Source organism: Furipterus horrens, unplaced genomic scaffold, assembly GCF_987537825.1.
Source record: "Furipterus horrens unplaced genomic scaffold, mFurHor1.1.pri manual_scaffold_1, whole genome shotgun sequence".
Classification (NCBI taxonomy): Eukaryota; Metazoa; Chordata; class Mammalia; order Chiroptera; family Furipteridae; genus Furipterus; species Furipterus horrens.
This window is the reverse complement of record NW_028327171.1, coordinates 1,351,134-1,378,257: the sequence shown is the minus strand read 5'-3', so window position 1 is coordinate 1,378,257 and position 27,124 is coordinate 1,351,134. Positions and strand designations below refer to the sequence as shown.

The window sequence follows — 27,124 nt, the reverse complement described above, 5'->3', positions numbered from 1 at the left end:
GTGCGTGTGCAAAGGCGGAGCATGAGATGCCTGGTGGGAAGGGACCACTCTCCCTTACCTGCCTGGTCCAGCAGCAGGTCTTCTTTTATGGAGTAGTCTGCAGTCTGTAATGAGATGGACAAGGCATAGCTGCAGAAAAGTGATTTTCAAGGTTTTTTTCCTAATTATCTTTTGTTGGAAAAACTTCATGTGTACTTTCATTAAGTGTTTCTGTGTTAGTAGTACACGCCAGATGCTGTTGGGCTTACCGCTTGGCTTGGTTGAAGCCAGTACATGTGATATATTGAGTCACATGAGCAAAAAGACAGGAGATACTTCAGAATTAAATGCTTCAATATCTGCATCTCGGGGAGATGTGTGTGTGTGTGTGTGTGTGTGTGTGTAAGTGTAAGGTTCAGAGGAAAGGGTCGGGGCCAGTACCCCACTGAAGGAGGTTCTGAGGGGGGGTTTGTTGGAGGGATTTAAAAGGTTAAAAACTTTACTTAGACTAGTAAGTAGTCTTCTAATTCTTTTTATTGCTTTGACTGGTCAATTTCAAGAATAGAAAAAGACGTATTTCCGAAATCACAGGCTCGATGCCAGTACCTTTTATCTCTGCTAGTTGTTAGTTTTCTTTTCTGAGTCTCTATAAAGGTGTCCGGTCACTGGGAGCCAGAATAGATCCACCCACGGTTTATAGCAGACCAAATTAAACTTCTTCATTTTGTAAAGTGTTGTGTCTGTGAACTGGTATGTGTCATGATTTTATCATGAACACGTTAGGGAAATAGAGGCAGGATGAGTGTATGTTGCTAAATGGATGCAGCTGATGGGTAGTGTCCAAGGACAATCATGAGATAAGACACAGAGGTCCTGTTCTTTTTAAGTTTTAGAAGACCGTTGAGTTGGGGGAAGGATATAAAGCAGGCTGTGAATTATGCAAGCAGATGGGAAGAGCTGCTACGTCCAGTAGCAGAAGATGATTTCCAGACTCAGAACCAAATCAAGGCAGCACAGCGATCTAGTTACAATAGAGAGGCCTATGAAGACAGTCTGAAGAGTTTCCGTTACTAATAGATGTAGGTTAACAATGAATTAAGCACTGTGTTAACACACACACACACACACACACGTATGTATAAAATGGCCCTGGCCGGTGTGACTCAGTGGGTTGGGCATCGTCCTGCAAAGCAAAGGGTCACGGGTTTGACCCCAGTCAGGGCACAGGCCTGGGTTTGCAGGTTTGGTCCTCAGTCGGGTGCGTAGGAGAGGCAATGGATGTTTCTCACCCTCGCTTTCTCCCTCCCTTCCCCTCTCTAAAATAAATAAATATTTTAAAATTACAATGATGATAAAGAAGGCCGCCCCCTCGCCTCTAGATGTCCACATTCTGAACTTTAGAAACTGAATATGTTTGAATGTGGCAAGGGAATTTGCAGCTGCGATTAAGTTAAGGGGACGGGTTACTCACCCCGTTATCTGGATGAGCCCAGTGTAGTCCCAAAGGTCCTCCTGTGAGAGGCAGGAGGGTCAGAGTGAGGTCACTGCGGAAGCTGGGTCAGGGGGCAGAGAGGCTCCCGGGCCGGCTTTGAGGAGGGAGGTCGTGGGCCACAGGAGGGTGGGTGCCCAGCGGCGGCAAAAGGCCAGGTGGGTTCTGCCTGGAGCCTCCGGGAGGCGGCGGCCCTGCCCCACCTGCAGTGCGGGCTAGTGAGAGTCTGGCTTCCCCAGCGGGAAGGTAAACATTTCTGTTCTTTTAAGCTGCGAAGTTTGTCACAAAGTGCTGCTCCAGAAATGGGAGACTAACCCAGAAGACAGTTCATTAGATTCTGTTCCCATCGGAGTAAGTCCCGAAGGAAGCATCAGACGGGAGACGCGGGGACAGCGGTGAGAGGACAGCTGTGACCACGGAAGCCCATCGGTCACGGAGCCCGTGTCCCTTGCCGGCGTCTGCCGGGGTTGCCGCCCACACGGTGGTGGGTTCGGCATGAGTGCTGGCATAGGCACTGCGGTGCTCTGCGGCTTGAGGGGGCTTTGCTGCTGCCGCGTGGTCGCTGAGAAGACCTCCCTGAGTGTGGCACTCGCAGCAGCTGTGATGGGGGTGCGCCCTGACAGTCCCGCAGGGCACTGTGGCCTCTGCTTCCTGAGCACGCGCCCCCCCCCCCCACAGTATCTCCTTTAATCTGGATGTTATGATGTGACGTGACTGCTAGTGGCTTTGCAGACTCAGAAGGTCCTTGAAGTTTGGAAAGGTTAACCAAACTTGTCAAAGCTGATAGCATCAGTAAATAGCAGAGTACCGTATTCCTTTGACTAACTCCGAAACGCTGAATTCTGCAGGTGCCACCGGCCCAGTGGGCTCCTTCCGTACCTTTATTGATGTAAGGGATCCTGATGCGAGGGACGAGCTGCGGCTTCAGAGCACTTCGTGCATGGGGCTCCTGTGCATCGTGCAGGCGGGGGGGGGGGGGGGGGGCGGAGCAGAGGCGCCTCGGTCCGTGGCCGGTCCGTGTGTTTTCTGAGTGGGTTTGCGCCTCCGGGGGCCTGCTGCTGCTGTGGGGTGCGAGCGCTGACGGCGTGGGCTCCGGTCGCGCCGGCCCGCTCGTTGTCAGTGAGGGGGCAATGCTTGTGAGCGCAGGCCCTGGGGACGGCACGGAGCACTTGCCCTGCGGCAGGCGATGACTGCCATCCCGTGCGCAGAAACTAGGGTGGTCCTGATGCCTGTGACGCGGACAGGACCCCGTCCTTTCTGCTTGTGCGGACCCTGGGGCTTACAGAGGGCCCGTAATTTGCCCAGAGCCGTCACGCGGTTGGCCCCAGTTTCCAAACCAGGCCTGCGTGACTTGCTCTGTGATAAGCGTGGTGTGGGTTTTTTCTTCATTAGTAGAGTTTGTTGGAATTACATGAAGTTTTCTAGTTTTCAGGCTATATATATGTATATAACTGGTCAGTTTTTTCTTAACGTTCGTTGGCTGAGACTGGATATTGGTCAGGAAAAACTGCAGCCAGAATTATTTTGTATCTACTGGGGAGTCTAGTCGGAATGTCTGGAGAGTAGGAAAGTTTTTCTTGACCTGGCTGTGCCGCGTCCCCCAAGGTCTGTCCACAAGAAATGGGCGCGTGGTCTGAGGACGCGACGTTGTTGGGAGGTGGCCAGTGGTTCGTGTGGGCTTTATTGTCCTCGTCTCTGAGACAAGAGAATTTTTCTGAAAATTGCCTCTGTGTGTGTGTGTGTGTGTGTGTTACCATGACCCCACAGTAAGAATTTCTGTTTTCCTCTGAGCCTTGGGGGCTTGTGCGTGCCCACCACGCCCCACAGTGGGAGATTTTGCCACCCGTGTGCGCAGTGCTGTTCGGGCGTCTTTCTTCTGCTGCGCTCGCCTCTGTACCCTGCTGGTGTGTGTCTGCTCCCTGAGCTCATCTCTGTGGTCTGACGCGTGTCTGCCCACAGTCTGCAAAGCGCCGCTCGGGACTGTCTCTAGGGTCCTTCCTTTCTAAGCAGGAGTGTGTGCAGGAGTTGTAATAGCTGACACTCTGCACCCTTACTCTGCGCCCGGTGCGCACTCAGTGCTGGCATGTTGCTTCAGTTCTTGAACTTCCTGAGTAAGGAGGGACTGTTACCCTCATTTTACAGATGAAGAATCAATTTCACACAGCCGGCGAGGGGCAGAGTCAAGATTTCCCAGGCAGTGCATTGTCGAGCCTGTGTTCCGATCGTTACTCCAACAACGTACCGTTTTCAGGAACTCAGTAACCCGGATCTAGCTTGGGACCACCGCAGGGGTGTATATTTTCAGAGCTCTTGCCCAACCAGGGGCCGTGACAGGTGGCTCCTCTTGTGGAGACTGACCGAATTGCAGCCTTGCTCTAGGCGCAGGTGAGGGCTCAGCTCCTTTCCTCTGGCTACTTGCTGGGTTGGGCACGTCACTTTGCCTCTGTGCCACGTGTCTGTTTTGTTGTCTTTTGTTTGTTACTGAAAAAATCTTTGGGTCCACCACCCCCTTGTAACAATTACATTTTAGTATTTACTACCTTTTGATTGGGTCTAATGCATGTTTCCTCTTCCTTTGCTGTATGGTCTTCATCGTCTTTAATAACTGTACTCCTCCCCTGCGCTAATGTGTTAGAGTGTCACATACTCTCCGTATTGCCGGGTCCTCGCTGGGAGGAACGCGGCTTTGGGTGACAGGGGGCTGCAGGCTGAGTCCACTCTGGGCTGCGTGACCTGGAGCAGGTTCTCGGACCTCTGCGCCCCGTGTCCTCATCTGTGAAAGGGAACCCCAGCTGCCTCACCACGAAGCCCTGAGTGTTTCCGTGCCCGCGGGTCCTGCCACTGCATGTCACTGTCACGCACAGGGTTCAGCGTGCTCTCTGGGTCACTGCGTCTAATGAGGCTTTGATCGAAGTAGGAGGGGACCTGCCTGATGAATGGCTGCCTTGCGGAGGTCAATGACATACGAGTAACTTCTTTTGAGCTTTCAACGGCTAATTTTTTAAAGCTCCAGTTTTAAACCGTCTGTATCTGCCTGTAGTGTTTTTCTTCATAAATTACATGAAATACAAGTTTATGGGTTTAAGATTTTAAAAAGACATGGAAAAGGGACGTAAATGCCATCTATTATAAAGAGACTTAGTGTGAGGGAAGCCTTATTATAACACTAACAGGGAAGAGCAGCCTGTGAAGGATGGTCACCTGTAAAGCTTTGAAAGGTGACAGTCTCCTTTTCCCGGGCCCGACACTGAACTTACAGTACCAAGCCCCTTACGAAGCGCTCAGGTTTTGTCGGATGAATGAGAAGTGACCCAGTGTTGCATTTCTGCTTTCTCACCTTGCGCTTATTTCTTAACCAGTTGGAATTTGGAATCACTTTGAAAAACTGGTGTTACTTGAGACTGAATGCCCACGGTTTGGTTTGCCTCCTAGTCACCCCGATAGCATTTGGCCATGCAGAGGCCTTGAATCTCTGGCGTTGGTCTGGGGGTCAGTCGTGCTGCCCCTTCTCTGCCTCACTGGCATTGTTGGTACGCGTCCTGCTGAGCGTACGGTCCTGCTCCCGTCCCACCGTGAGTCCCTCTCACCCGTCCTCATGGTGGTGTTTCTGTGGCCTTCAGTTTTTAGCCTGGGTTTCTCTTCTGCATTCAAGATTCATGTTCCAGTCTCTGCCTGAAGCCTCCGCCTGGGGGTTCATTAGGCATCCCAGATTAGATTCAGTGTGCTGCTTCTGTTATTCCTGATGCAGTGCAATGTGTAGCCAGGCATGGGGGCCTGCTTAGCATTCTTTCTGTGCTCCCCATCATAGTGCAGGGTCTCTGCCTGTATTCAGTCCATCCACGGCGTTGGATAAGGGTCTGACTTGCCGTTAGGGATTGTGGGCTTTCCCCAAATCTTAGTTGAGACCATTCTCTGGGCATCATCCGGAACAGATTTAAACTTTCTGGGTATTATCTCAAAACAGGTGTAGCACATCTATGTTAATTGTCAGTATATTGGGTTGGCCAAAAAGTCTGTATGGTTTTTCATTTTCACCAGTAACCTCAGTGAGTTGGATATTTTGAACATGTCTGCTGTCTCCCATGTGGTAGTAGGACGTTGACCGTTCGCAATGTCTGTGTGATCGCTGTCAGCTTCAGCTGGTCGGCCCGACCGCGGGGCACCGTCCAGCAAGCAGTCTCCGGCCCGAAACGTCGCAAACCACTTCTGACCCATCTGATCAGTCACAGCACCTTCTCCACACATGGCACAGATCTCTTTTTGTGTTTCAGCTGCGTTTTTACCTCTCTTAAACTAATAAAGCATAACATTCCGAAAATGTTGTGTATTTTCTTCCATCTTTAATATTAAAATGGCTGCACAGAAATTCACCAATTTTGATAAGCTTTTTATTAAATATTTTATTTATTTTTAGAGAGGAGAAGGGAGGGAGAAAGAGAGGGAGAGAAACATCCATGTGTGGTTGCCTCTCACATGCCCCCAACTGGGGACCTGGCCCACAACCCAGGCCTGTGCCCTGACTGGGAATCAAGCCGGCGACCCTTTGGTTTTAGGCCGGCACTTAATCCACTGAGCCACACCAGCCAGGGCTGATAAGTTGTGTTTGGTTTTTTTTTTAATGCATGCTGATATGTCAGCTGTCACAATATAATCTAATAAAATTGTTTCAAACTGGAGCCATCTTACAGAAATAAACAAATGAACTTTTTGGCCAGCCCAATAATTAAATAATATGACGTGCCCCTAAACTCAGTGCTTCCTTATTCAGAGTTGGCACTCCGAGACTGGGTCCTCCTCTCCGCCCACTTGCCTTTGCTTTGTGGGATGGAGTAGCACCCCTCCTTTGTGTCTTAGAGGGCGCCACTTGGAGGGGGGTCTCTTGCTACTCTTTTGCCTGAATGATGGTTATACCGTTAGATGGTATAGTCTTTATTTTAATTTTTAAAATAAATCATGATAGTTTCAACATATAGCCTATGTGGAATATTTCATCAGAAGATACACTGATGTGGTCTGTCTTGTAAGCTCTGCTGGCTGTTATTTTGATATGGCGAGTTACCTCCCGCTGAAATAATCGAGGAGTCCTGTCTGGGACCATAAGTGAACCTGAGCTCTGGCTTAGGCTTCCTTAAAATGATGTGCTCAGCTGTTAGTGGCCAGAGAGGCGGTTCTCACTGTTGCTCCTTCTCAAGGTCCATGTATTAACTTTTTTACACTCCCGTTCTCTGCTTTAAGGTACAAAAAAGGAAATAGAACAGTAATAACCAACTCTTAATCTTACAGTTTACAAATGGTTAGAATATACCCTTTATAAATGTATATTTTATGCAATGTTGATATTTTTGTTTTTTCGTTTTTTATTTTTTAGAATTTGTATTTTCAGTATTTCTTGTTTTTCATTGACTTATGTAATCTCAAAGATTACTCTCTCCTTTGTAATTGTTTTTCAGTTAGTGAGCATTCTCAAGGAATATTTCTATTATGTTGGTAAATAAAATAATAAAGAATTATCATATTTATTTAGATATTTTTAAAAATGAATTTCTGTGTTAGTATCTTTAGTTCTTCTATTTTCTATATCTTATTATTTAGGGAAAAATTCTGCGTTTTAGGATATGTTGCCAGGTAGGGCTATTCCTCTGGGAAATGAGACTTTCGTTTTTTAGGCTAGCCTCCTGGCAATACTCAAATCTCAGTGAAGTTTGGATTGAAATTACATTAAAAACTGAATCATACTATTGCCACTTTCAGTTTAGGAAAATGGTATGTTTCCATTTAAATCATTTTTGAGTTCAGTAAAGTTTTGTAGTTTTTGCTATTATAGATTCTGTAAATTTCTTAATGCCCCCCCCCTTTGGATATATATATATTTTAAATTATTTATTTGTTTATTTATTTTTAGAGGGGAAAGGAGAGAGGGACAGAAACATCACTGTGTGGTTGCCTCTCACTTGCGCCCCCAACTGGGGACCCGACGTGCAACCTGGTCATGTGCCCTGACTGGGAATCGAACCAGCGACACTTGGCTCGCAGGCTGACGCTCAATCCACTGAGCCACAGCAGCAGGCCTTGGATATTTTTAATACGCTCCTTTCCCATTGTGTTTTCTTAGTGGTGGTGCAGTTATATAGGAAAGTTCTTGATTTTTCTTTACTAGTCAAAATTTTTTTAACTTAGTTCCAAAAGCTTGTTACTCTTTCAGTTAATAGATTGCAAGTATCTTTGTAGAACATGTGAATTGGTGCTTCCCAGACAAGGTGAAGCTAAAGGAGCTCATCATCACCAGGCCCTTATTATATGAAATGTTAAAAGGACACATTTAGCTAAAAGAAGATCAAAACTATGAATACTAAAATGATGACAAACTGAGTACTATCAACAACTGAATTTAGGAAACAAAAACAAACCAAGCAAACCAGAACAGGAACAGAGTCACAGGTGTGGGGATCACATGGAGGGTGATCAGCTGGGAGGGGGAGGGGGAGAAAATGGGGACATGGTGCCGGAATCGAGAGACACAATTGATAGGAACAAAATAGACACGGGGAGTTAAGAACAGTAAAGTAAGTGGAGAGGCCTGGGAACTTATATGAAGGACCCATGGACATGAACTGATGGGGGGAGGGCTATTGTTGGAGGGAGGGGGTCCTGGGCGGGGGGAGCAAGGGGGGAGAACTTGGAACAACTGTACCAGCACAGTCAGTAAAACAGACTTACGTTTTTTTTGCTTGTTTCTTTCTTTAAGCTCTTTTCACTTATGGATATGAAACCTCCCATCTCTCGAGCCAAGATGATTCTCATCACAAAAGCTGCTATTAAAGCCATTAAGGTAAGAGTAAAATCAATATATTTAACTTGAAAAATGTATTTGAAATCCTGTAACTGTCATTAAATATGAGCATTCCTCTTGTGAGCTGTTCGGGCCGGAACCAGAGAACACTGAGCGTGCCCTTGACTTCAGAGCGGCCCCTCTTGTTTTTGTTATTAGTAGTTCCCTCGTATGTGTTTCCCGCTTTGTTGACCTATAATTAACAAATAAAAATTGTATACATATTTCACAGTGTACAGTAAAACATGATTTGATACATACATGTTGTTTAACAATCACCACAGTGAAGAACTAACACACCCGTCACACAGGGAACCTTTTGTGAGTGTGGGGCTAAGACAGCTGAACCCCCAGGAGCAGGGAGGGGAGGGGCAGGGCTTTTTCTTTATTTTGTTTATTTCTTGTCATAAATGAGCTCAGCGTTACTTTCATTTTTATTAAAAATAAAATTGGGCCTCCATGAAATGAAATTTCTTCCCTAAGATCAAACCTAAATAAGTGACTCGTTTTAGAAACCGCACCGTTCAGTTCTGCTTCCATTGTTCTTAACCCCCTCAGGAAGTTTCCTGACAGACCGCTCTGTGGAGGGTTATCGACTTAAAATCTAAGGCAAAGACCCCTGGGGAGGGAGGGGAGGTTTTTCTAGTTTGGTCTTTTAGTTAATTTCTGATTTTTTTTCCATTGTGGATTAAGTTATTTGTGATGGTTTATGTAGTATTATCTTGAGAATCATTTAAATTGTGCAGATTTCAAGGTTTTAACTGTTTTCTAATTACATTGTGGGAAATGTAGAAATATGTAAACTAAACAACAATTTTCTTTTAATTCTTTTCAGCTTTATAAGCATGTAGTTCAAATAGTAGAAAAGTTCATCAAAAAGGTAACTATCCATTTTATAATCACCCCATTTTAGTTATGTGCAGTGTTTGTAATTTGCTTTGTAACTTGTAACTTGGACGCTTGCTTTGTAAAGCCACTAAACAAACAAGTTGTACCTAGAGGTTCTTTTTAATCTCTAGCGGATTTGTTTGTTTTATTTTTTTAAGACAAAAACAGAACAGCGCTGTCGCGATCCCTTTGCGTGCTGCGCTGGCACTGGTCTGGTGGCAGGCGCTCGGTGACAGGTCCCTGTGCTCTGGCCGCCAGGACGCCTCCCTGAGCCCCGCACACCCCCTGCCCTTTGCCCTGTCACTGTTGGCGTTTAATCCATCCTAGAGCGTTTCATATGAAAGTACTTCATAGTAAAGTCCTCCCAGTGTTCCCTGCGCCCATCATATTACAGTGGTTTCAGTCTGCAGCGGTAGGTAGTGCGCTTCCTAACTGTGTGGTCAGCACACGTGTGTCTCAGCAGAGGCCTGAGGAGGGGGGCTTGGGCGTCTTGGTCTTCTCCTCCAACCTGGAGCTGTGGAGGGGTCTCTGATGCCTGGCCTTTGACGACTGGCTGAGAGAAGAGCAAACCAGAGGCCCGCTGAGGAACATGGGAGGGATTAAAATGGCCTGCGTGGCCCGCCCGCCTCCTGCCGAGACCTTACAGTTGGATCTGCTCCTGTTCTGTTACGTGCATTCCCACTAAGAAGAGGAAAAGGGAGACCCACTGATCGGTTCCCTGCTCTCCCTGAGGTTACCATGGACACCTGCAGGGGGCTCCTTGGCCTGACTGCCCACCCTGGACTCAAACCGCCATGCTGCTGTGGGCCTCTCTGCCGCGGTGGCTGACCTGAGGGGACTGACGCATCGGGGTGGTTTTCCGCAGGACGCGCTCTAGAAACGGAGCTGCTGGGTTAAAGGGGGCTTTGCTTTTACTGCCAGCTCCCCCCTAGAAGGTTACCCCGCTGGAGTGTAGGGAGGTGTCTGCTTCTCTGTTTATTTATCTTATGATTTCACAGGCCCAGAACGACCTTCCCTTCTAGCTTTTGTTCCTCTCGTCTCTGCTTGAACAGAGTTATGGTTAATATGGTGTTAAAGTTGCCCTCTTCATAGTCTTAAAAGATGAAAATTACTATTTTTGAGCAGGTTGCTTCGGATTTGCATGGCAGTGGGTTAGGGGTTGGTGTAGCAATGCTGATTCTGGAAAGTTGTGGGGGGCAGAGGGCGGGGGGAAGGGCGGGGCCCTGGGCGCCTGCAGTGTCTGTCGAGACCTGCGGGAAGCCCGACGGGCCAGCGGGGACAGCGGATCGGGGTGCACAGGCAGCCGCGGGGTGGCTGTCACCGTGGCTCCGCCCCCGTGTGCTGACGCCCCGCCCCCCCTTCGCAGTGCAAACCGGAGTACAAGGTCCCGGGGCTGTACGTGATCGACTCCATCGTGCGCCAGTCTCGGCACCAGTTTGGAACCGACAAAGATGTTTTCGGGCCAAGATTCTCTAAAAACATCACCGCCACATTCCAATATTTATATCTTTGTCCATCTGAAGATAAGGTACAGTTAATAACTTTAATTAAAACTTGTATTGTTTTTATTTGTATTTGTCTGTTTACATGTATTTTAGATATTTGAAGACTCTGTAGTATTAGAAAGATAACCCTATAGTAATTCTCTGAACTTGAAACAAAACCCAGTTTTTTTCTTGTTAGATTTTAGTTATTTATTTTTAGAGAGAGGGAAAGGGAGGGAGAGAAATGTCGATTGGCTGCCTCTCACTCAACACATGCTCCAACTGGGGATCTGGCCCGCAACCCAGGCGTGTACCCCGATCAGGAATCAAAGCAGCAGCCTCTCAGGTTGCAGGACAATGCCCAGCTTGCGGAGCCACACCGCCGTCAGGGCTGCCTGGTTCCTTGCAAGTCCTTTAGCAACGCCATACTATTGGAATGTGGAAGGAGCGCTGTCTCGGTGTAAGGAAGACGTCGGAGAGTTTCACCTGTAGTTGAGCGATAAAGAAGTTCTGTTGTCCTGAAAGGCAGGCTCCTCTCAGATGGCTGCTTATTCTAGAAGGAAGGGGCGGCAGTTGACGGCTTTACCGAGCGTAGAGAGGCGCGCTCTGGGTCAGCAGTCAGGCCTCGGATCGGGTTCCTCCTGCACGGGGCTGGTTTTGCCGTGCGTGGACTCCAGGAGGGGGGGGAGTGCACAGTGGTGTGAGTTCTGGGTTCCTGCTGGAGGAGCGTCTTGTGGGAAAGGTACACAAAAAGGGAAGGGTGTCATTCCCGGAGCAGGAGATCAGGGTGGTGCCCCAAAGAGCATGTCTCTGGGTCTCCGGATTTACTGGTACAGGAGACAGCCTACCTGTAAATCACCAGCCCATTTCTTAACTATTGTCATTGTTTCCCTGGCTGGGTGGCATAGTCGATGAGACAGACTGTCATCCCAGTACGCCAAGGCTGCAGGTTCGATCCCCTGTCAGGGCCCGTACAAGAATGAACCAGTGAGGCATCAACAAGGGAACAGCAGCAGATTGATGTTTCTCTCCCTCCCTCCCGCTCACCGACTCCCTATCCCTCTCTCTCTGTAAAAATACCAATAAATTTCAAAAATACATTGTAATTGTATAGTCATGCTAAAGAAACTTTTCTTCACGTCTATAACTTTTTTTGTCAGTGATAGGGTTTCTTTTTAACTATGAATAAAATATGAAAACTTCAGATACATTTTCTCATTATTAAATAATCCATTTCTTTTGTTCTCTAGTTACATTACTTCCTGTTCCTTTTCCCCTTCTTTGTTTGTTATGGTAGATTACCCTGCTGAGGAAAGTACTCTAACCAGGCTGAGAGTCTGAGGATTGATTTTTTTTTTTTTTCCTGTTTATAGAGCAGATTTAGTATGGAGAAATTGGCCTAGGACTTTTTCTTCCCTTCTTTTGTGAGGTATAATGAATTATTTTTGCAGAGGTTGATTTTGTATTCATGTTTTCTCACATTTACCAGAGTAAAATAGTTCGTGTGCTGAACCTTTGGCAGAAAAATGGCGTGTTTAAAATTGAAATTATCCAGCCTCTCTTGGACATGGCGGCGGGAAGCAGTAATGCTGCCCCGGGAGCAGACAGTGTGACCAATAACGAAGGTGAGGCCCAAGTGTCTGTGAGCTTAGAACACTGTGTGTCTTTCTGTACATAGAGTATCGGGTCATTCGTATTGATGGAGCTCTTTCATAAGATGGAAACTTGCGTTAACGTCATGGAAGGTCTGGGGTTTTCTTCCCATAATTATTTGTAATGAAAATGCAGCCCCTTCAGTACTTGATACAGTATAGACTCTAGTACCACAACCTATATTTTTATTATGTGTTAAACTGGACCAAATGTTATTTTAGAAAGAAGCTTGATGCAATGGAAAAAGGGAAATTTGTGCATTAAAGTTTTCTTTCTTAGGTTCACCTCCGCCGCCAGTGAAAGTCTCTTCTGAACCCTCGCTGGCCACTCCCAACTCTGTGCCGAGCGTGGCGCAGCTGCCCAGCTCCGACGCGTTCGCGGCCGTGGCCCAGCTGTTCCAGACGACGCAGGGCCAGCAGGTAAGCCGGCCGCCGGGTGACGCCGTGGGCAGGCCCTGGCCCTGGCCCTGATGACCGGCGCGTTCGATGGAGGACGCGGGTCTGCTTTCCAGCTGGAAACGCCTGACTAGCGAGGCCCTGGCCTCGGGTATCGGAGCGGGAAGGTGGGAAGCGGGCAGCGCGCGGCTCACGGCCCTGAGCCTCGCCCCTGGCCTGGACATGATGTTTGCGTTTTTCCAAAACATGTCTTTACCTTGCTCACAATTCAGTGCATTTTCTCCCCTTTTTGATTGTTGTTTTTGCCCCCGGGGCTGTCAGCACACACGTTGAACTTGTGTCCCTGTGTCCCTGGCGGAGCGGCCACTGAACGCCGGCCCCGCCTCCCGGGCTGCCTCTGGGCTGTGGTGGTTTGAGGCGCCCCGCAGGGCGGGCTGGCGGGCGGGTCGGCTTGGAGGAGCTGCTGCTGCCGCCGCGCCCCAGCGCTGTCCCGCCCCTTAAGCTCCAGCAGATCCTGCAGACGTTCCAGCAGCCCCCGAAGCCGCAGTCCCCCGCCATCGACAACGCCGTGATGGCGCAGGTGCAGGCGCTCACGGCGCAGCTGCAGGCGGCGCCCACCCCGCCGCCCGAGCAGAAGGCCTCGGCCTTTGACAAGGTAACGCCCCTCGCTCCGGGTGTCGGTCCGCCCTGAACTCTGCTCTCTGGGTCCCTCCTCCTGTCGTTCTGTGGGTCCGGGGCTTCCCCCACAGCATCGAAACAGTGATTTTGATTTCTAGTTATAAATTTAACACATTTTTTGCAAAACTTTTCAGTAAAAGAAGAAATAAAGGAAAAGTAAACAGTATAAAGGAAAATAAACAGGAGACCATTTACCAGTAAACCCCATCCTTCGAGATAACTACTGTAACACTTCACTGTGCGTTTTTTCGGAATTTATTTCCTGAAGACATATGCCTTTTTATTTGGTTACATAACAGTGTGCACACTATTTTTAACTTACTTGTTTGGATCCTAATCATCCTGATGCGCTGTGGTGGGTGTGGTTCCGATTGATAGGTTTGGGCCTGCGTTTACACTGCGCACTCGTAGGCGTGACCCACTGTGTGGGCACATCGCTCTGGGCCGCTGCCCTTCGGTGGACATTGAAGTTGCTTTCCGTGATTTGCTTTTAAAAAACCTTAGTTACCGTATCTGTGTAGGGTGTGGGGTCAGGGTCTTCCCTGCTCTGCTGGGCCTTGGCATGTGTAAGGAGCAGCCCCTCAGGACTGAGTAAGCCGGGCTCAGCGCTGCTGACCGAGAGGCTGACCCACACAGCTCTACTCTGGTCTGTGTGCCTTTTCTGTTACTTGGGTTCATGGCTACGTAAACTTTCGGTTCATTTTATAGGTTTCACACAAGGTTGAAGGTCCTAGAGCTAAATGATATCTTGAGATTTCTGATTGCTTTCCGACATTCTAATTATAAGGTATAATAACTTTAATTATTGTATTTTATATAAGGCATGTAATGCTGGTAGTCCAAATTAAGATTCCATGCAGGTGACACTGGTTGTCATTATATCTTGGTGATTTGTGAATGACTGCTGACGAGAAGGTTGAATAAAAGTTTGAGTGCAGAAGGCGTATGCGTATGAGGGGCAAACGTAGACAACACAGAACTCTGTAAAGTAAAGAGGGAAGCAGTTTCTCTGCTTTGAACAGATTTGTGTGTTCAGACCTATCTCCATGCACATGTGAACATAAATTCTTATTGTGGTTTTGTTTATTAGTTTTTTATTTTGTGTTTTGAGTAGGAACCCTTCCCACCTATATTTTTTTTGGATTTTGGATTTTCTTCAAAAAGTTTTATATTTTTGTTTTTTATGTTTGTCTTTTCAGTTTTTCTGGAACCTACATTTAGAATATGGTTCAAAACAGTTACGTTGGTATATTTCCTCCCTCCCCGCGTCGGTCGTGCGGAGTCTGCGCCCGCCTCTGCCCGTCTCGGCACAGGTCCGCCCCGCTGCTGCGGTGGGTGCGCCTGCCCTGGTGTTTCAGTGCTTGGGCCTCGGGGCCTGCCCCCCGCGCCCCACTCTGTCTTTGGTTGTTCTTGGGCATGTGTGTTAGTCAGGGTTCCCCAGGATAACCGGGCCAGTTCTCTACACACGGAGAACAAGGGAAGGAAAGGAGGAGAGAGGTCGCGTTGGGTTCATCTTGGAGGCATCGCCGTGGAGGCGGGCAAAGCTGAGACTGGCGGGCAGACTGGAGGCTGGGGATCGGGGCGAGAGTAAGGTTACTGGGGGGGTCCATCCGAAGGGCGGGGTTTCTGTGTGGCCGTCCTGGGGAGTCCTTCTTCGGGAAACCTAAGTCCTTGCTCTTAAAACCTTCTGCTGGTGAGTTGGGGGCCCTCTCAAATTGTGGAGGGTGTTTCTTTATTCAAGGGCTTCTAATGTCAATGTTAATCACAGTTTAAAACTATCTGCTCAGCAGTCGCAAGATTAATATTTGACCAAACAGCCAGACACCATAACCTAGCCAAATTGACACACAGAATTAACCATCACAGCCTACTCTTCCAGATGAACTGGGGCATGCGTTTTAGAATTCGTAAATTTATAGGTTGATTTAAGAAGTATTGATAGTTTTATACAGTGTCCATATATTACAATGTCTTTTTTCATATGTCTTTTACGTTTGTGTAAGTTATTCTTAGCTATTTACTCATTTTTCCTGTTTAATGTTTCATAGCACTTCATTTGGTTAGTGATGACACAGAGCAACACTGTTGATGTTTATTTTACCTTGTAAATGGTCATGGTATGAAACGCTTGGTTTTCTAGTTCTCAGGTTTTCTAGAGAGCCGCTCTTCTACTTTTCTCTTCAACATCTATACCTGATCCTCTTTTTTCCCTTTCTTTCTCTCTCTCTTTCTCTCTCTCTCTCTTTCTTTCTTTCTTTCTGTTGGTGGCTAGGACTTCTGGGAAAATATTGAATAATAGTAATGCTAGTGGTATCCCTATTTTGTTAATTTGAATTGTAATTTCTCTAGTATTTTACCCTAAGTGAGTTGGTGAATATTTTTTGTTTATTTGCTTGTTTTAAAGATTTTATTTATTTATTTTTAGAGAGAGGGGAAGGGAGGGAGAAAGAGAGGGAGAGAAACGTTAACATGTGGTTGCCTCTTGCACACCCCCAACTGGGGACCTGGCCCGCAACCCAGGCATATACCCTGACTGGGAATCGAACCAGTGACCCTTTGGTTTCAGGCTGGCATTCAGTCCACTGACCCACACCAGTGAGGGCTCAATGTTTGTTTTTCTATCAGGTTTAGAAAAAAGTAATTCTGTACTTTTCCTATTGCTACAAAGGTCTGTTTTAAGCTAGTCAAACAGGTCAACTAGGAACAATTTGTTTATTTCAGCTGATTCATAGATTTTCAGTTTCCTAAAGAGCAACAAAATATATGTTTTTGGATAGATCTGTTTAATTTTTTCCAAGCTTTTTAAAAATTTCATTATTTTATTTTATTTATTTTTTTATTTATCTGTTTTTAGAGAGAGGAGAAAGAGAGGGAGAGAAACATCAATGTGTGGTTGCCTCTCATGCGCCCCCAACTGGGGACCTGACGTGCAACCTAGTCATGTGCCTTGACTGGGAATCGAACCAGCGACACTTGGTTCGCAGGTTGGTGCTCAGTCCACTAAGCCACAGCAGCTAGGTTCAGTTTAATTTTTTAATTGATTCAAATCTTTTTCCAAAGCAATTAAAACCTTAAAGAACATGTTTATATGTGATAAAGTACAGAGTTCATAGGTTTTGTTTTTTGTAGACGATTTATAGACTCAGGTTTTAAACCCGGCTTCGCCCTGAGGTTGAGTTCTTCAGCTCCTTGGTGTGCACCACTGGGAAGCAGTGACGGTAGCACCTGTACTTTATTGCCATGAGGGTCAGACGAGCTCATTGGGTCCCTCGGTTACAATAAGAACTCGAATCAATGGTCTAGAATTACCAAGGAAAAAACATGTTGTCTCTTCCTAATTTAGAAATCTGCTGTTCAGTAAAGTTGTAGCAGAGCTGCTCCAGAATACGGCACATTTAGGAATTTGAAGCTGGGAATCCATGAGCAGAGTGGGCGCAGCCTAAGAGAGAATACTTGCTGGGTGCCAGAGACCGGGGCTTTGTGGGGTCGCAAAGGCCGGTGTCCACGTCCTGCTCCTGCCGGTCACCAACTGTACTGTCTCGGTTATATTTCCAAAGGACCAGAGCTTTAGTTTCCTTGTTTGTAAAAAGAAGGAAGTCGATCTGCTTGCCTGCTTCTTGTGATGATGAAATATTGCAGGCGATCTACCAAAGTGCAGTAGTGGGTGTACATTACACTCCTTCCTTTCCTTTTCTTCTTTCCGTACAAATGTAATCCTAGTTTTAATGGCTCTTCTAGACATGGGATCTTGTTAAGTGCCTGGTTCTCTCTTTTAATGAAAGTTTCTGATAATCTGAGGTGAGCTGTGATGTTTCAAGAAAGAAGTTAGTGCTCAGGTAGTGAGAATTCTGTGCCCCTCTCGGTTCTTTTCATGTTTATACATCCTTCAGTACGCAGCAGTGGACATGTTTCTGTGGGCATCGATCGTGATTGGGTTGGAGGCTCTTGCATTTTGTCCATTTTATAGCCTACTGAAAAATGTGCACTTTGTCATGTGTGCAAAGGTCCAGAAGTTTTTAGTCCAGGAACATAACTATTTCAGTAAAGTATTTATGTTGCTAAGTTAACAATAAGCATATAGACAATGGTCAGAAGGAAAACACTGCATTTATAGTTGGGGAAGAAAAGCAGAACAAAACAGGTCTTTTCAAATGCCATTTGTGTAAAAAGGGGTTGCCCATGAACTGGGGGCCTGGGGGCCTATGGGAAGCGAGATGGTGCCTGGCAGGGTGGCAGGATCAGAGCAGGTGGAAGCGCCTGCGGGCTGCACACAGGTTCTGTGTGCCGAGTACGGTCGGAGCTTCTAAGTGGCGTGCCGACGTGCCCGTTACAGAAGCTGCTGGATCGGTTTGATTACGATGACGAGCCAGAAGCTGTGGAAGAATCAAAGAAAGAAGATGCTGCCGCCGCCAGCACCGCCTCTGCTGTGGCCGCCCCTGTGGCTGCCGCCCCGCCTGCTGCTGCTGCTGCCGCTGCCGCTGCCGCCACGGTGCCCGCGGCGTCTCCGCCGGAGGCGCCCTTGTAAGTGCCCTTCCTCCGCGTCGGTAGCGCTGGCGGTCTCTGTAAGGCGCAGCGCAAGGAACATGAGGCTGCAAGGTCACTTCTCATATACAGTCATTGTCTTTTTAAACGTTGATCTTTTGGGTTTTCTCCCAAATGGGAATGCGGTCCTCTAAGATTTACAATTACAGAAGGCTTTTGTGTTTGGAATAATGCTGAGTCTATTAGTTAATATATAGGCAAATAGATGATTCAGTAAAATGTTGATTATTAGTGACTACTAGATATTTATTATTTTCCACTTTCAAATCACTTATTTTTTAATTACAGTTGACATACACTATTATATTAGTTTCAGGCTAAACAGCATTCTCTGCTTCTGTATACATGTGGGTAGAAATCGTGTGTTTTTGAGTGAGTACAAGGATCCCTCCTTTTTCAGCGGGTTTCCTGGAGACGGCATGCAGCAAGCAGCGTACACCGCACACCAGAACATGGACCCGTTTCAGCCTCCGATGATGGCGCTGCAGCAGGACCCAGCGCACCACCAGGTACACGCGTGTTCCCGCAGCCGAGTTGTGTAATGGAGCATCCTCTCTGGCGTGGGTGGGCTCCACCTCACGGGTGCTCATTGTCCAGCTGTGGAGCCCCGGACTGACTGGAGGTGCTCTTCTCTTTGACTAGAATAAGGGTGCTAAGTGTTATGTGCTTGTACTGTAATCACTGGGGTCTCCCTCTGTTCTGCCCTCGCCCTTTCTCTAAAAATAAATGAATCTTGGGGGGAAAAGTAGGCATTTTGTTCCAGTAGTTTAGAGCGGGAAGTGGCCTGTCTGGTTACAGCACTCTTTCCCGTAGGCAGGCCTCTCTGGTGCCTGGGTGGTGGGTGCTGAGACACTGGCTCCCAGGCAGACCCGGGGCCAGGCCTGCAGAGGACAGAGCGGGGCCCTCAGGAAAGCTGCAGGGAGCGATGGGATGTAGTACGGCCTCTAATCCAGAGTTTCCTCAGTGTGCCTGCGCACCTAAGTTCACGGGGCAGGACGGACCTTTGACACGATCCAAACCCTGGCCCTCTGGTGCCACAGTCATCAGGAAGATCTGTTTTTTAATTGTGCAGTGATTCTATTGTAGAGATACTCTTGGGCATTAATACTCGATAGCATAGTTTAGAAAGGGTTCTAAGAAGTCTGTTTAGACTATATTCATTTCGTATTCATATTGTATATATTTGGTAATATTAAACTTACATTGTGATTTTAATGATGTGTTGATGAATGATATTTGAAAAGTAATTTATAAGCCTGTTAAAAATATGAAGAAAACCTATGAATTTATTTCAAAATGCTTAACAGTTACTGAAAGTTTTTAAATAATTTAGAACACTTCTTTTGTGACATTATACTTTTAATTGTATAGACATTGGAATGGCATATACAGAGATATGTTAGGTTGCGGTTTACTGTCTTGTTATTTGATGTCCTAAAAGTAGGCATGTTAGTTGAAACTCCCCTTAGAGTAGATTTTTAAAAAATGATTTCATTTATTTTTTTAGAGAGAGGGGAAGGGAGGGAGGGAGGAAGAGAGGGAGAGAAACATCAACTGCACTGGGCCTTGCACTGGTGTCCCCTGGGGTGGGGCTCGCGCTGGTGTCCCCTGGGATGGGGCTGGAGCCGCGGAGCCACGCCACCCAGGGCCGGAGCATGTTCATCAGGAACGACCCTCCAAGTCAGCGCTTCTGGCCCCGCTCTCCCAAACCAGGCCTCTGACTTCAGGCCAGTCTGTCACGTAGTTTCCTCGTATGAATGAAGTTATGTCTTTAAGTATCTAAACCCCAGACCTTGTAGGTTTATAATTTTCAAATGAGTCATCGGATTTTTAACCTGTGTACTTGAATATGTAACAATTCTTTGGATACTTATTTATGGAAATAATCGGTCACTGTTGCATGTCATTTAGTTTTTCCTTGATTGAAATTTATTGAAGGTATCTTAGTTTTATATTAAAGTCAGATTATTTTTATTTTTAATTGTTAATTCTTTTAGAGAGAGGGGAAAGGACGGAGAGAGGGAGAGAAACATCAGTGTGTGGTTGCCTCTTGTGCCCCGCCTACTGGGGACCTGGCCCGCACCCCAGACAGGTGCCCTGACTGGGAATCGAACCGGCAGCTCTTTGGATCTCAGGCCAGCGCTCAGTCCACGGAGCCACACCAGCCAGGGCTAAAGTAGGGGGGTTTTTATGTTATTTTTGGTAGCTACTATTTAAAACTTACTCATGCTTTCTTTAAAAACAAAGGTTCCACTCCCTCCTAACGGACAGATGCCAGGATTCGGCCTGCTTCCCACACCGGCGTTTCCGCCTGTGGCTCCGCCTGTGGTGCCTCCCACGGCCCCCGTGCAGCAGCCGTTCCCAGCCCCGTTCCAGGTGCCCGGTGAGCCGCCGACGCAGAGGGCCCATCAGGTACAGCTCCCGTCCCAGTTGTCCCTGAGCATTGCTTGTTATCTGCATTTTTGAATACGAAGAAAGACTCTTATTTTGGGCACATATTAGCCCTCTGTGCTCCCCAAGCTTTTCATCAGGAAAATGGATATAATGACGCTACCAGTTTCCATAAGGTTCTCAAGGACTGGGATACATAATGTACACAGAGGGCTTACCCAGTGCCCAGTCACGGTGTAGTAAGGCAACGTGCTGCCTCTACGAAGTGATTTCTGGAAGTTAAATATTTCTTCTCATCTTGTAAACCATATATAAAATGTTTCCCTCTGAAGGCCATCAATTATTAAACTAGTAATTTGGACTCAAGTAACCAAAAGAAAACTGCTTCAAGACAAGAGATTTGTGATTTGATGTTATTTAGATTTTGTCCTCTTGCCTTATTTATAATTTTCGCTTTTCTCGTGTAATGATGGCTGGTTCTTTGTTTGTTTGTTTTTAAAGGAAATGAAAATAGAACAGCCTTGCACTCAAGAGGCTAATAAGCGGCATATGTCTGATAACAGGAAGTCAAGATCCAGGTCAGCATCCAGGTAATTTATAGAAAATCATTATCCAATCCTGTATGTCTTGGGAGACATGCAGAGTAAAATCAAGTTGGATTGGTTCCCAGTTGAACACTTGGTGTATGTGCGTGTGTCTCTGGGAGGAGTGGGGCAGAAGGACGTAAAAAAATTCCAAGCTCAATCCTCTTACCCATATTTACTCCTTTTCAGTTGCTTTAATGCCCACGTACAGAGAGTACACATGGGACTGTCAGAGTTGTGTATTAATAATTCTTACAATAATAAGCACAATTCCTTTATAAGGTTACCAGCTGATAGAGTGGAAATGATCAGATCACGTTTCAGTTGCTGTGGGAAGTGGGAGGGGCTGAGAAACGGGACGGGTGCGGCTCAGTGACGGCAGTCAGCACCTCACCCTGCCAGCGCGTGGTCAGTGCGGCACCAGGGCCCCGAGGGCGCGAGGCACTTCTGGGAGCGGCCGCCGTCCTGATGGCGTGTCAGACACGATCGTCCCCTGCTGCGGGCTTCTCACGTCTTCAGCCAAGTCCCTGCTTGTAGTTCTCCTTTTTCTTGTTTCAAATTAATGCATGCTTACGTTAACAATTTTTTTCCCTTCATGTGCTATTCGTTCTCTGTCCTCATGAACATACTAGGTCACCAAAAAGGAGGCGCTCTCGGTCTGGTTCCAGATCTCGACGGTCTCGTCATCGACGCTCTAGGTCTCGGTCTAGAGACAGACGCCGGCATTCTCCGAGGTCCCGGTCCCAGGAGCGGCGGGACCGGGAGAAGGAGAGAGAGCGCCGGCAGAAGGGCCTTCCTCCCATCAAGTCAGAAACTGCGAGTGGTGAGTGGACCTCGTCCAGACCTCCTGCGTTCTGTTCTTTTCCATGTCACGGGCTTACAGCGTTTTCTCACTGTTAGCAAAATAGTGCTTGATGGTGTCTCCTCTGGTCAGTGTGTGTCCTGTGAGGAGTGACTGGGAGGTAGCACGAGGGGCCAGCTCTCAGGCACAGTGGGGAGGGCTTCTTCCTTTCCCTGGAAAAGCCTATGCCCTCTTACATTTATAAAGGTTTGCAATTACCTTGCATTAACTTCTGAATCTCAGTATTGTTTAAAATGTGTTTAATGCAGGGTGTGCCACATGTCCATAGCTATTATTGCATTTTGGTTTGTGGGACTCGGGTATGTGTGACACTTCTGACTCTGTAAGGTGCGTGTCCTGGGGCAGAGCCTAAGAGGCACAGCGCGTACACTGGGCGGGTGGGCAGAGTGCACGGAAGCGCTGAACCGGGTGGAGTTCAAGAGTAGGATCGGGTCTTAGATTGGCCCGCGGAGTCCAGGCTGTCCAGCTGTCCTGTGCGTTGGCTCTCCTGGTCCCCGTCCTGGACGTGGTCCCCCAGTGCTTCAGAACTTCAGTGTGTGTGGGACTTGCCCGTCAAACTGGAGGTATCGTGGTGTAGCTCGTGTGTGTCTCCGGGGCCGTTTTCCATGTGAGGTGCAGTGCCGTTTGCTGTCAGACGTGCGTGCTTACGCGTGGCCCCGTTTCAGTTTGCAGCACCACGCTCTGGGTGGGGCAGCTGGACAAGAGGACCACTCAGCAGGACGTGGCCAGTCTCTTAGAAGAGTTTGGTCCGATCGAATCCATTAATGTGAGTGTTTATTACATTACTTAGTGACCGCGGACGGATGTGGGGTCTGTGTGTGATGGGGCTGAGGGGACTGTAGGCTCAGCGCTGCCGGGCATTGAGACCGGGCCTCGTTGCCAGCCTGCAGGTGACTTGGGCCTCGCTGACGGGAGCACAGGGTGGGCTGCAGAGATGGGTTGTTGCAACTGGTTACTTAGTGTGATATCTTGTTGCTCTTTAATTTGTTACCATATTTTATAATATTGGAATGTTTTGGAGCAGATGATTCCTCCCAGAGGTTGTGCCTATATTGTTATGGTTCATAGGCAAGATGCTTACCGCGCCCTGCAGAAACTGAGCCGCGGAAACTACAAAGTGAACCAGAAGTCCATAAAGGTACAGTTTTGTTACCCTCCGCTCACTCTGTGGAAACTGTGGTTTTGGACACAGGCATTTCATGTGCATCTTTTTAAAGAGAGAGTATCTGCCGAACGATAACAGAATTTTTAATATTAGGTTCATGGTGGAATATTTATTTTTAATGTAGATAGAATAGTTCTTTAAGGTATTTAATTAATTAGTGCTTTATATGTGTCATTTAGTGAAATTTTTTGTCATTTCAAAAATTTTGGGTTTAAAATCTGTTATCATCTTAGAACTAACTTTGAAGAATATTCAACAGATAGAGAACAGGCTATAGACACACGGGTGTCCTTCCCCTGAGGGGCCACAGGCAGCGGGCCCTCGTTGTCAGAGAACTCTGCCCCGCCCTCAATTGCTCCACGGGAGGGTTCTCTCCAGAGTCCCCAGTGTGCTGGATGGTGCCGGGAAGTTGGCACTGGGCCCCAGTAAACCTTTCCCTTTTCCCTGAGTTTTATGCCAGCTCAGGGGGGTGAAGGGGGTTGGAGGGGCGGGTAAGGAGGCGACACCTGTCGAATTTCTGTCCTAGGACAAAGTGAGAGGAGTGGGCAGCCAGTGTCTGGTGCCGCAGGAGGCCCAGGGAGAGCTGGGCCAGAGCGCCCCTCCTGCCGAAGTCGGGGTGCGGGGTGACGGGGAGCAGTGGGCTGTCAGATTGTGTGACGTTCTTGGCCTTTTCTCCTTTTCATGCTTTAATGAACGGTGGGATAGATCGCCTGGGCCTTAAACAAAGGGATCAAGGCAGATTATAAGCAGTATTGGGATGTGGAACTCGGTGTCACTTATATCCCATGGGACAAAGTCAAGCCTGAAGAGCTGGAGAGCTTTTGTGAAGGAGGAATGCTGGACAGTGACACACTTAACCCAGGTAAAGCGGGGCCCGTGCCTTTTGGGCTCAGGCACCGCCCGGCGGGGCATGTGGCCACTGTGTGTGCCCACGCTAGGAGGTGTCTGCCGTGGTCCGAGAGATGCTGGTCCGAGGGAAATAATTACTGAGCGTGGGAAACGGGTCAGATGAGTCTTAACCTGGTTGTTGCTTATGCTGTGCTTACATCCAGTGCTTTGTAGTAATTTGAAAATGTTTACATGTTCAGAGAAGCATTGGAAGTAACTGCATCCGTCGAGGAGGCGCAGTTTCTTGGGTCAGGGGCACCAGCCATGCCAGGGTGAGAGCGGGGTGGCCGCGGGGGAGCGCAGCACGGGCAGGCAGCCTGGCACGGAGCAGCGCGGGGTGGCAGGGCCCAGAGCGGGAGTGTGTTGAGGAGGGTCCAGCAGGAGCCATCGTGGGAGAGCCCCGGCGAGGGGGCGCTGCGCTGGGCTGCCTGTGCCCCCACCCCTCACCCCTGCACGGCGCACGGGGCTCTGTTCAGGCAGACGGGCCTCAGGTCCGCTGTGTGCCAGGAATGCCGGGGGCTCTGGTCCCGGGGAGAGTGTGCTCTTCCTCCCCGGATCCTTGGTCCAGACAGAGTGTAGACACAGCCAGGCATGTCTGGGTCGGGCCACTTCGCTGCCACTTACTGGGCTAGTTGTCTTTTGTTTTCCTCACAGCGTGGGAAGAATAATAATAGGAACTATTATAGATGAGTTACAAGAATTAAAGTAGGTAGCATATATGACGTGCGTAGAATGGTGCCTGACACACAGTAAGCACCTTTTTTGCATGTCTGCTAATTTAAATAATATTTATAAGATTGGCGTAACATTTCTTTAATAATCAGACTGCTGGTTTTTCATACAGTCAACATTTCTGGATTTAAGGTTATAAGCAGCACACGGTGGCTTGTGTTGTTAAATTTGTGTAACTCCCACAGAGTGGAAGGGAATTCCCAAGAAGCACGAAAATGAAGTTGCTCAGAACGGAGGAGCAGAAAGCTCCCACGCAGAACCAGTGTCGCCCGTCCCCAAGCCTTTGCCTGTGCCAGTCCCTCCTCTGCCTGTTCCCGCGCCCATAACAGTTCCTCCCCCGCAGGTAAGGACATCCTGGGCATTAGCTACACAGAGCTTGGCGCATCTCAATGCATAGTCAGCGGCAGGAGTACGCAGTGGGCCTCGCTACTTCGTTGGGTTTGGGTGTGTCTGACCTGTTGCTTATAAGGTCTCAGAGCACTGTTTTGAACAATGTAACCGAGCCAGAAGCCTGCCCTGCCTCGCGCCCACCGGCTGGGACTGCTGCCGTGTGGCGCTGTGGGCTGGGGGCACGGCCGCTGGCTGTCTCCGCTCCTCTGCCCGCATTTTCTCAGTGCGTCTTGTGCTTCGTGCCCTCCTGTCCTGAGGGAGCTGTTCGCAGGGAAGGGTCGTTTCCAGATCTTCAGTTTGGGCGGTGCTGTCATGAATTCGTTAAAGAATAAATGGCCTGCCATTTAACATGAAAGTATATTCTTAGAGTCCTCGCTGTCCCGTTACTTCAGAAGAAAGGCTCTGATTCCAGCAGAACAGGGCGTGTGTACCAGCTCCGCTGCCCACTCGGCAGTGCGCCCCTTGGGAGCCGCCTGACCGCCTGGCGGGGGTTTCTCGTGTGACTGTCTGCACAGCCCTTCCCCGGCTCCGGCCGGCTCCCTAGGTCAGGGCTGGTTGGGGATTGAATGAGCTGATGTTGTTAGATCCTCAGCAGGGCTCCTGTTCCATAAGAAGCTGGATAATAAAAAACCTTGGGGTTCAAACTGTAACTCATTGAGCCACAGTTTATGTGTGTTCTAGATTTTTCTTGTCTTTCAATACCGTTCTTTATCACGTAAACCTGACCAGACAGCTCTGCACTAACCCAGCAGTGGGTTACCTGGCCCCTCCGTCAGCGTGAGGTTTCCTAGGTCCTCGCTCCAGGGCCAGCCTCCGGCTCTGCCTTTGGTGGGGGCTTGCAGGACGGTCCAGGGCTGTCAGCATTCACGTGAAGGAGCCTGGCTGGGTGTTAAAATTGATCGTACTTTTTTTTAACAACAGCTAATATGTATTTGTTGGGTGTTTATTTGGTGCCAGGCACTGGCATTCAACATGTATGAGCCCTTTCATCCGTGTAGTTACATGAAGTCGGCCCTGGACAGATGAGTAAGCTGCCGCCCGCGGGTCTTGTTAGGGGTGTAGCCGGCAGTTTGGGCCTCGGGCCTGAGATCTTAGTCGCTGTGACATGTGTCAGGTGGCGCTTCTTAGAGTCCGTCTCAGACTCGCCTGGTCATGGGACATGTATTTGGCATGTCCTGTCCTATCAGGTCACCAACAGAGGCTGGGGAAATGCGGCGCGGATTTGCTGCCGTGAAGTAGAGAGCGGAACTGTCGCTGTGGGGGGGCAGCTCACCACTGCGTTCTAACGCTTCCGCGGAAGAAGAACGAACGGGGCCGTTTCTGTTTCAACAAGGCGTTTCCTTGGTCGCTCGCTGCCCACTGCGGGCGGGAGGCGCCCGTGCAGCTCTGCCCCTCTCTCTCCGTGCAGGTGCCGCCGCAGCAGCCCGGGCCCCCCGTGGTCGGCGCCCTGCAGCCGCCCGCCTTCACCCCGCCCCTGGGGATCCCTCCGCCGGGCTTCGGGCCTGGCGTGCCGCCGCCGCCGCCGCCGCCGCCGTTCCTGCGCCCGGGATTCAACCCGATGCACCTGCCGCCAGGTACGCCAGCCCGTCGGGGCGGGTGCCGCGCTCGTGCCTGCGACGGAGCGACGCGGCCCCTGACGCTGTGTCCCTCGTTCCAGGCTTTCTGCCCCCGGGGCCCCCGCCGCCGATGACGCCGCCGGTGTCCATCCCGCCGCCTCACACGCCGCCCATCAGCGTCCCGAACTGTAAGCACAGCCTCCTTCGCGCCGCGGCCCTGGCGTCGGGAGTGGAGGGCGCGCGGGGTAGGGCCGGTCCGGGCGCGCGTGGCCCGCGGGGGCGGGCGGAGAGGAGTCCTTCCCGCTCGCGGCTTCACGTGGCGTGCGGTTCTGTCCCTTAGCTGCTACCGCTGGTCTAAGCGAGGTCGCCCCCCAAGACTTACCCATTGGAAATCCCGTTCCCACAGTGGTGTCGGGGGCGCGAGGGAGCGCCGAGGCCGGGGACGGTGTGAAAATGTACAGCCCCGCCGCGCCGCCGGCCGCGCAGCCCGTCTCCCTGCTGGGTAAGTGGACGCTCTCCGCCAGTGCCCCTCCGCTGCCCGCGGGGGTTCTGTTCCTTTCTTCTGGTTTCTCATTCTGGTGAGACTTTCTCTGAGTCCAGTGTTTCCCTTTGAGGAAGA

The 27,124-nt window shown here is 49.0% G+C and overlaps 1 protein-coding gene across 1 annotated transcript in view; it reads left to right on the top strand.

Annotated features, from left to right (window-relative positions):
- SCAF4 (SR-related CTD associated factor 4) overlaps positions 1 to 27,124 on the top strand; it is a 48,913-nt gene that overhangs the window by 7,127 nt on the left and 14,662 nt on the right. The window contains exons 2-19 of the mRNA XM_090271379.1: positions 8,214 to 8,297; positions 9,133 to 9,177; positions 10,552 to 10,713; positions 12,159 to 12,294; positions 12,602 to 12,741; positions 13,220 to 13,372; positions 17,729 to 17,916; positions 18,338 to 18,446; positions 20,185 to 20,349; positions 20,830 to 20,918; positions 21,545 to 21,735; positions 22,440 to 22,540; positions 22,799 to 22,912; positions 23,645 to 23,801; positions 24,745 to 24,902; positions 26,358 to 26,523; positions 26,607 to 26,693; positions 26,846 to 27,007. Coding sequence (XP_090127505.1) covers positions 8,214 to 8,297; positions 9,133 to 9,177; positions 10,552 to 10,713; positions 12,159 to 12,294; positions 12,602 to 12,741; positions 13,220 to 13,372; positions 17,729 to 17,916; positions 18,338 to 18,446; positions 20,185 to 20,349; positions 20,830 to 20,918; positions 21,545 to 21,735; positions 22,440 to 22,540; positions 22,799 to 22,912; positions 23,645 to 23,801; positions 24,745 to 24,902; positions 26,358 to 26,523; positions 26,607 to 26,693; positions 26,846 to 27,007 — 2,407 coding nt within the window. The remainder of the gene's footprint in view (positions 1 to 8,213; positions 8,298 to 9,132; positions 9,178 to 10,551; positions 10,714 to 12,158; positions 12,295 to 12,601; positions 12,742 to 13,219; positions 13,373 to 17,728; positions 17,917 to 18,337; positions 18,447 to 20,184; positions 20,350 to 20,829; positions 20,919 to 21,544; positions 21,736 to 22,439; positions 22,541 to 22,798; positions 22,913 to 23,644; positions 23,802 to 24,744; positions 24,903 to 26,357; positions 26,524 to 26,606; positions 26,694 to 26,845; positions 27,008 to 27,124) is intronic.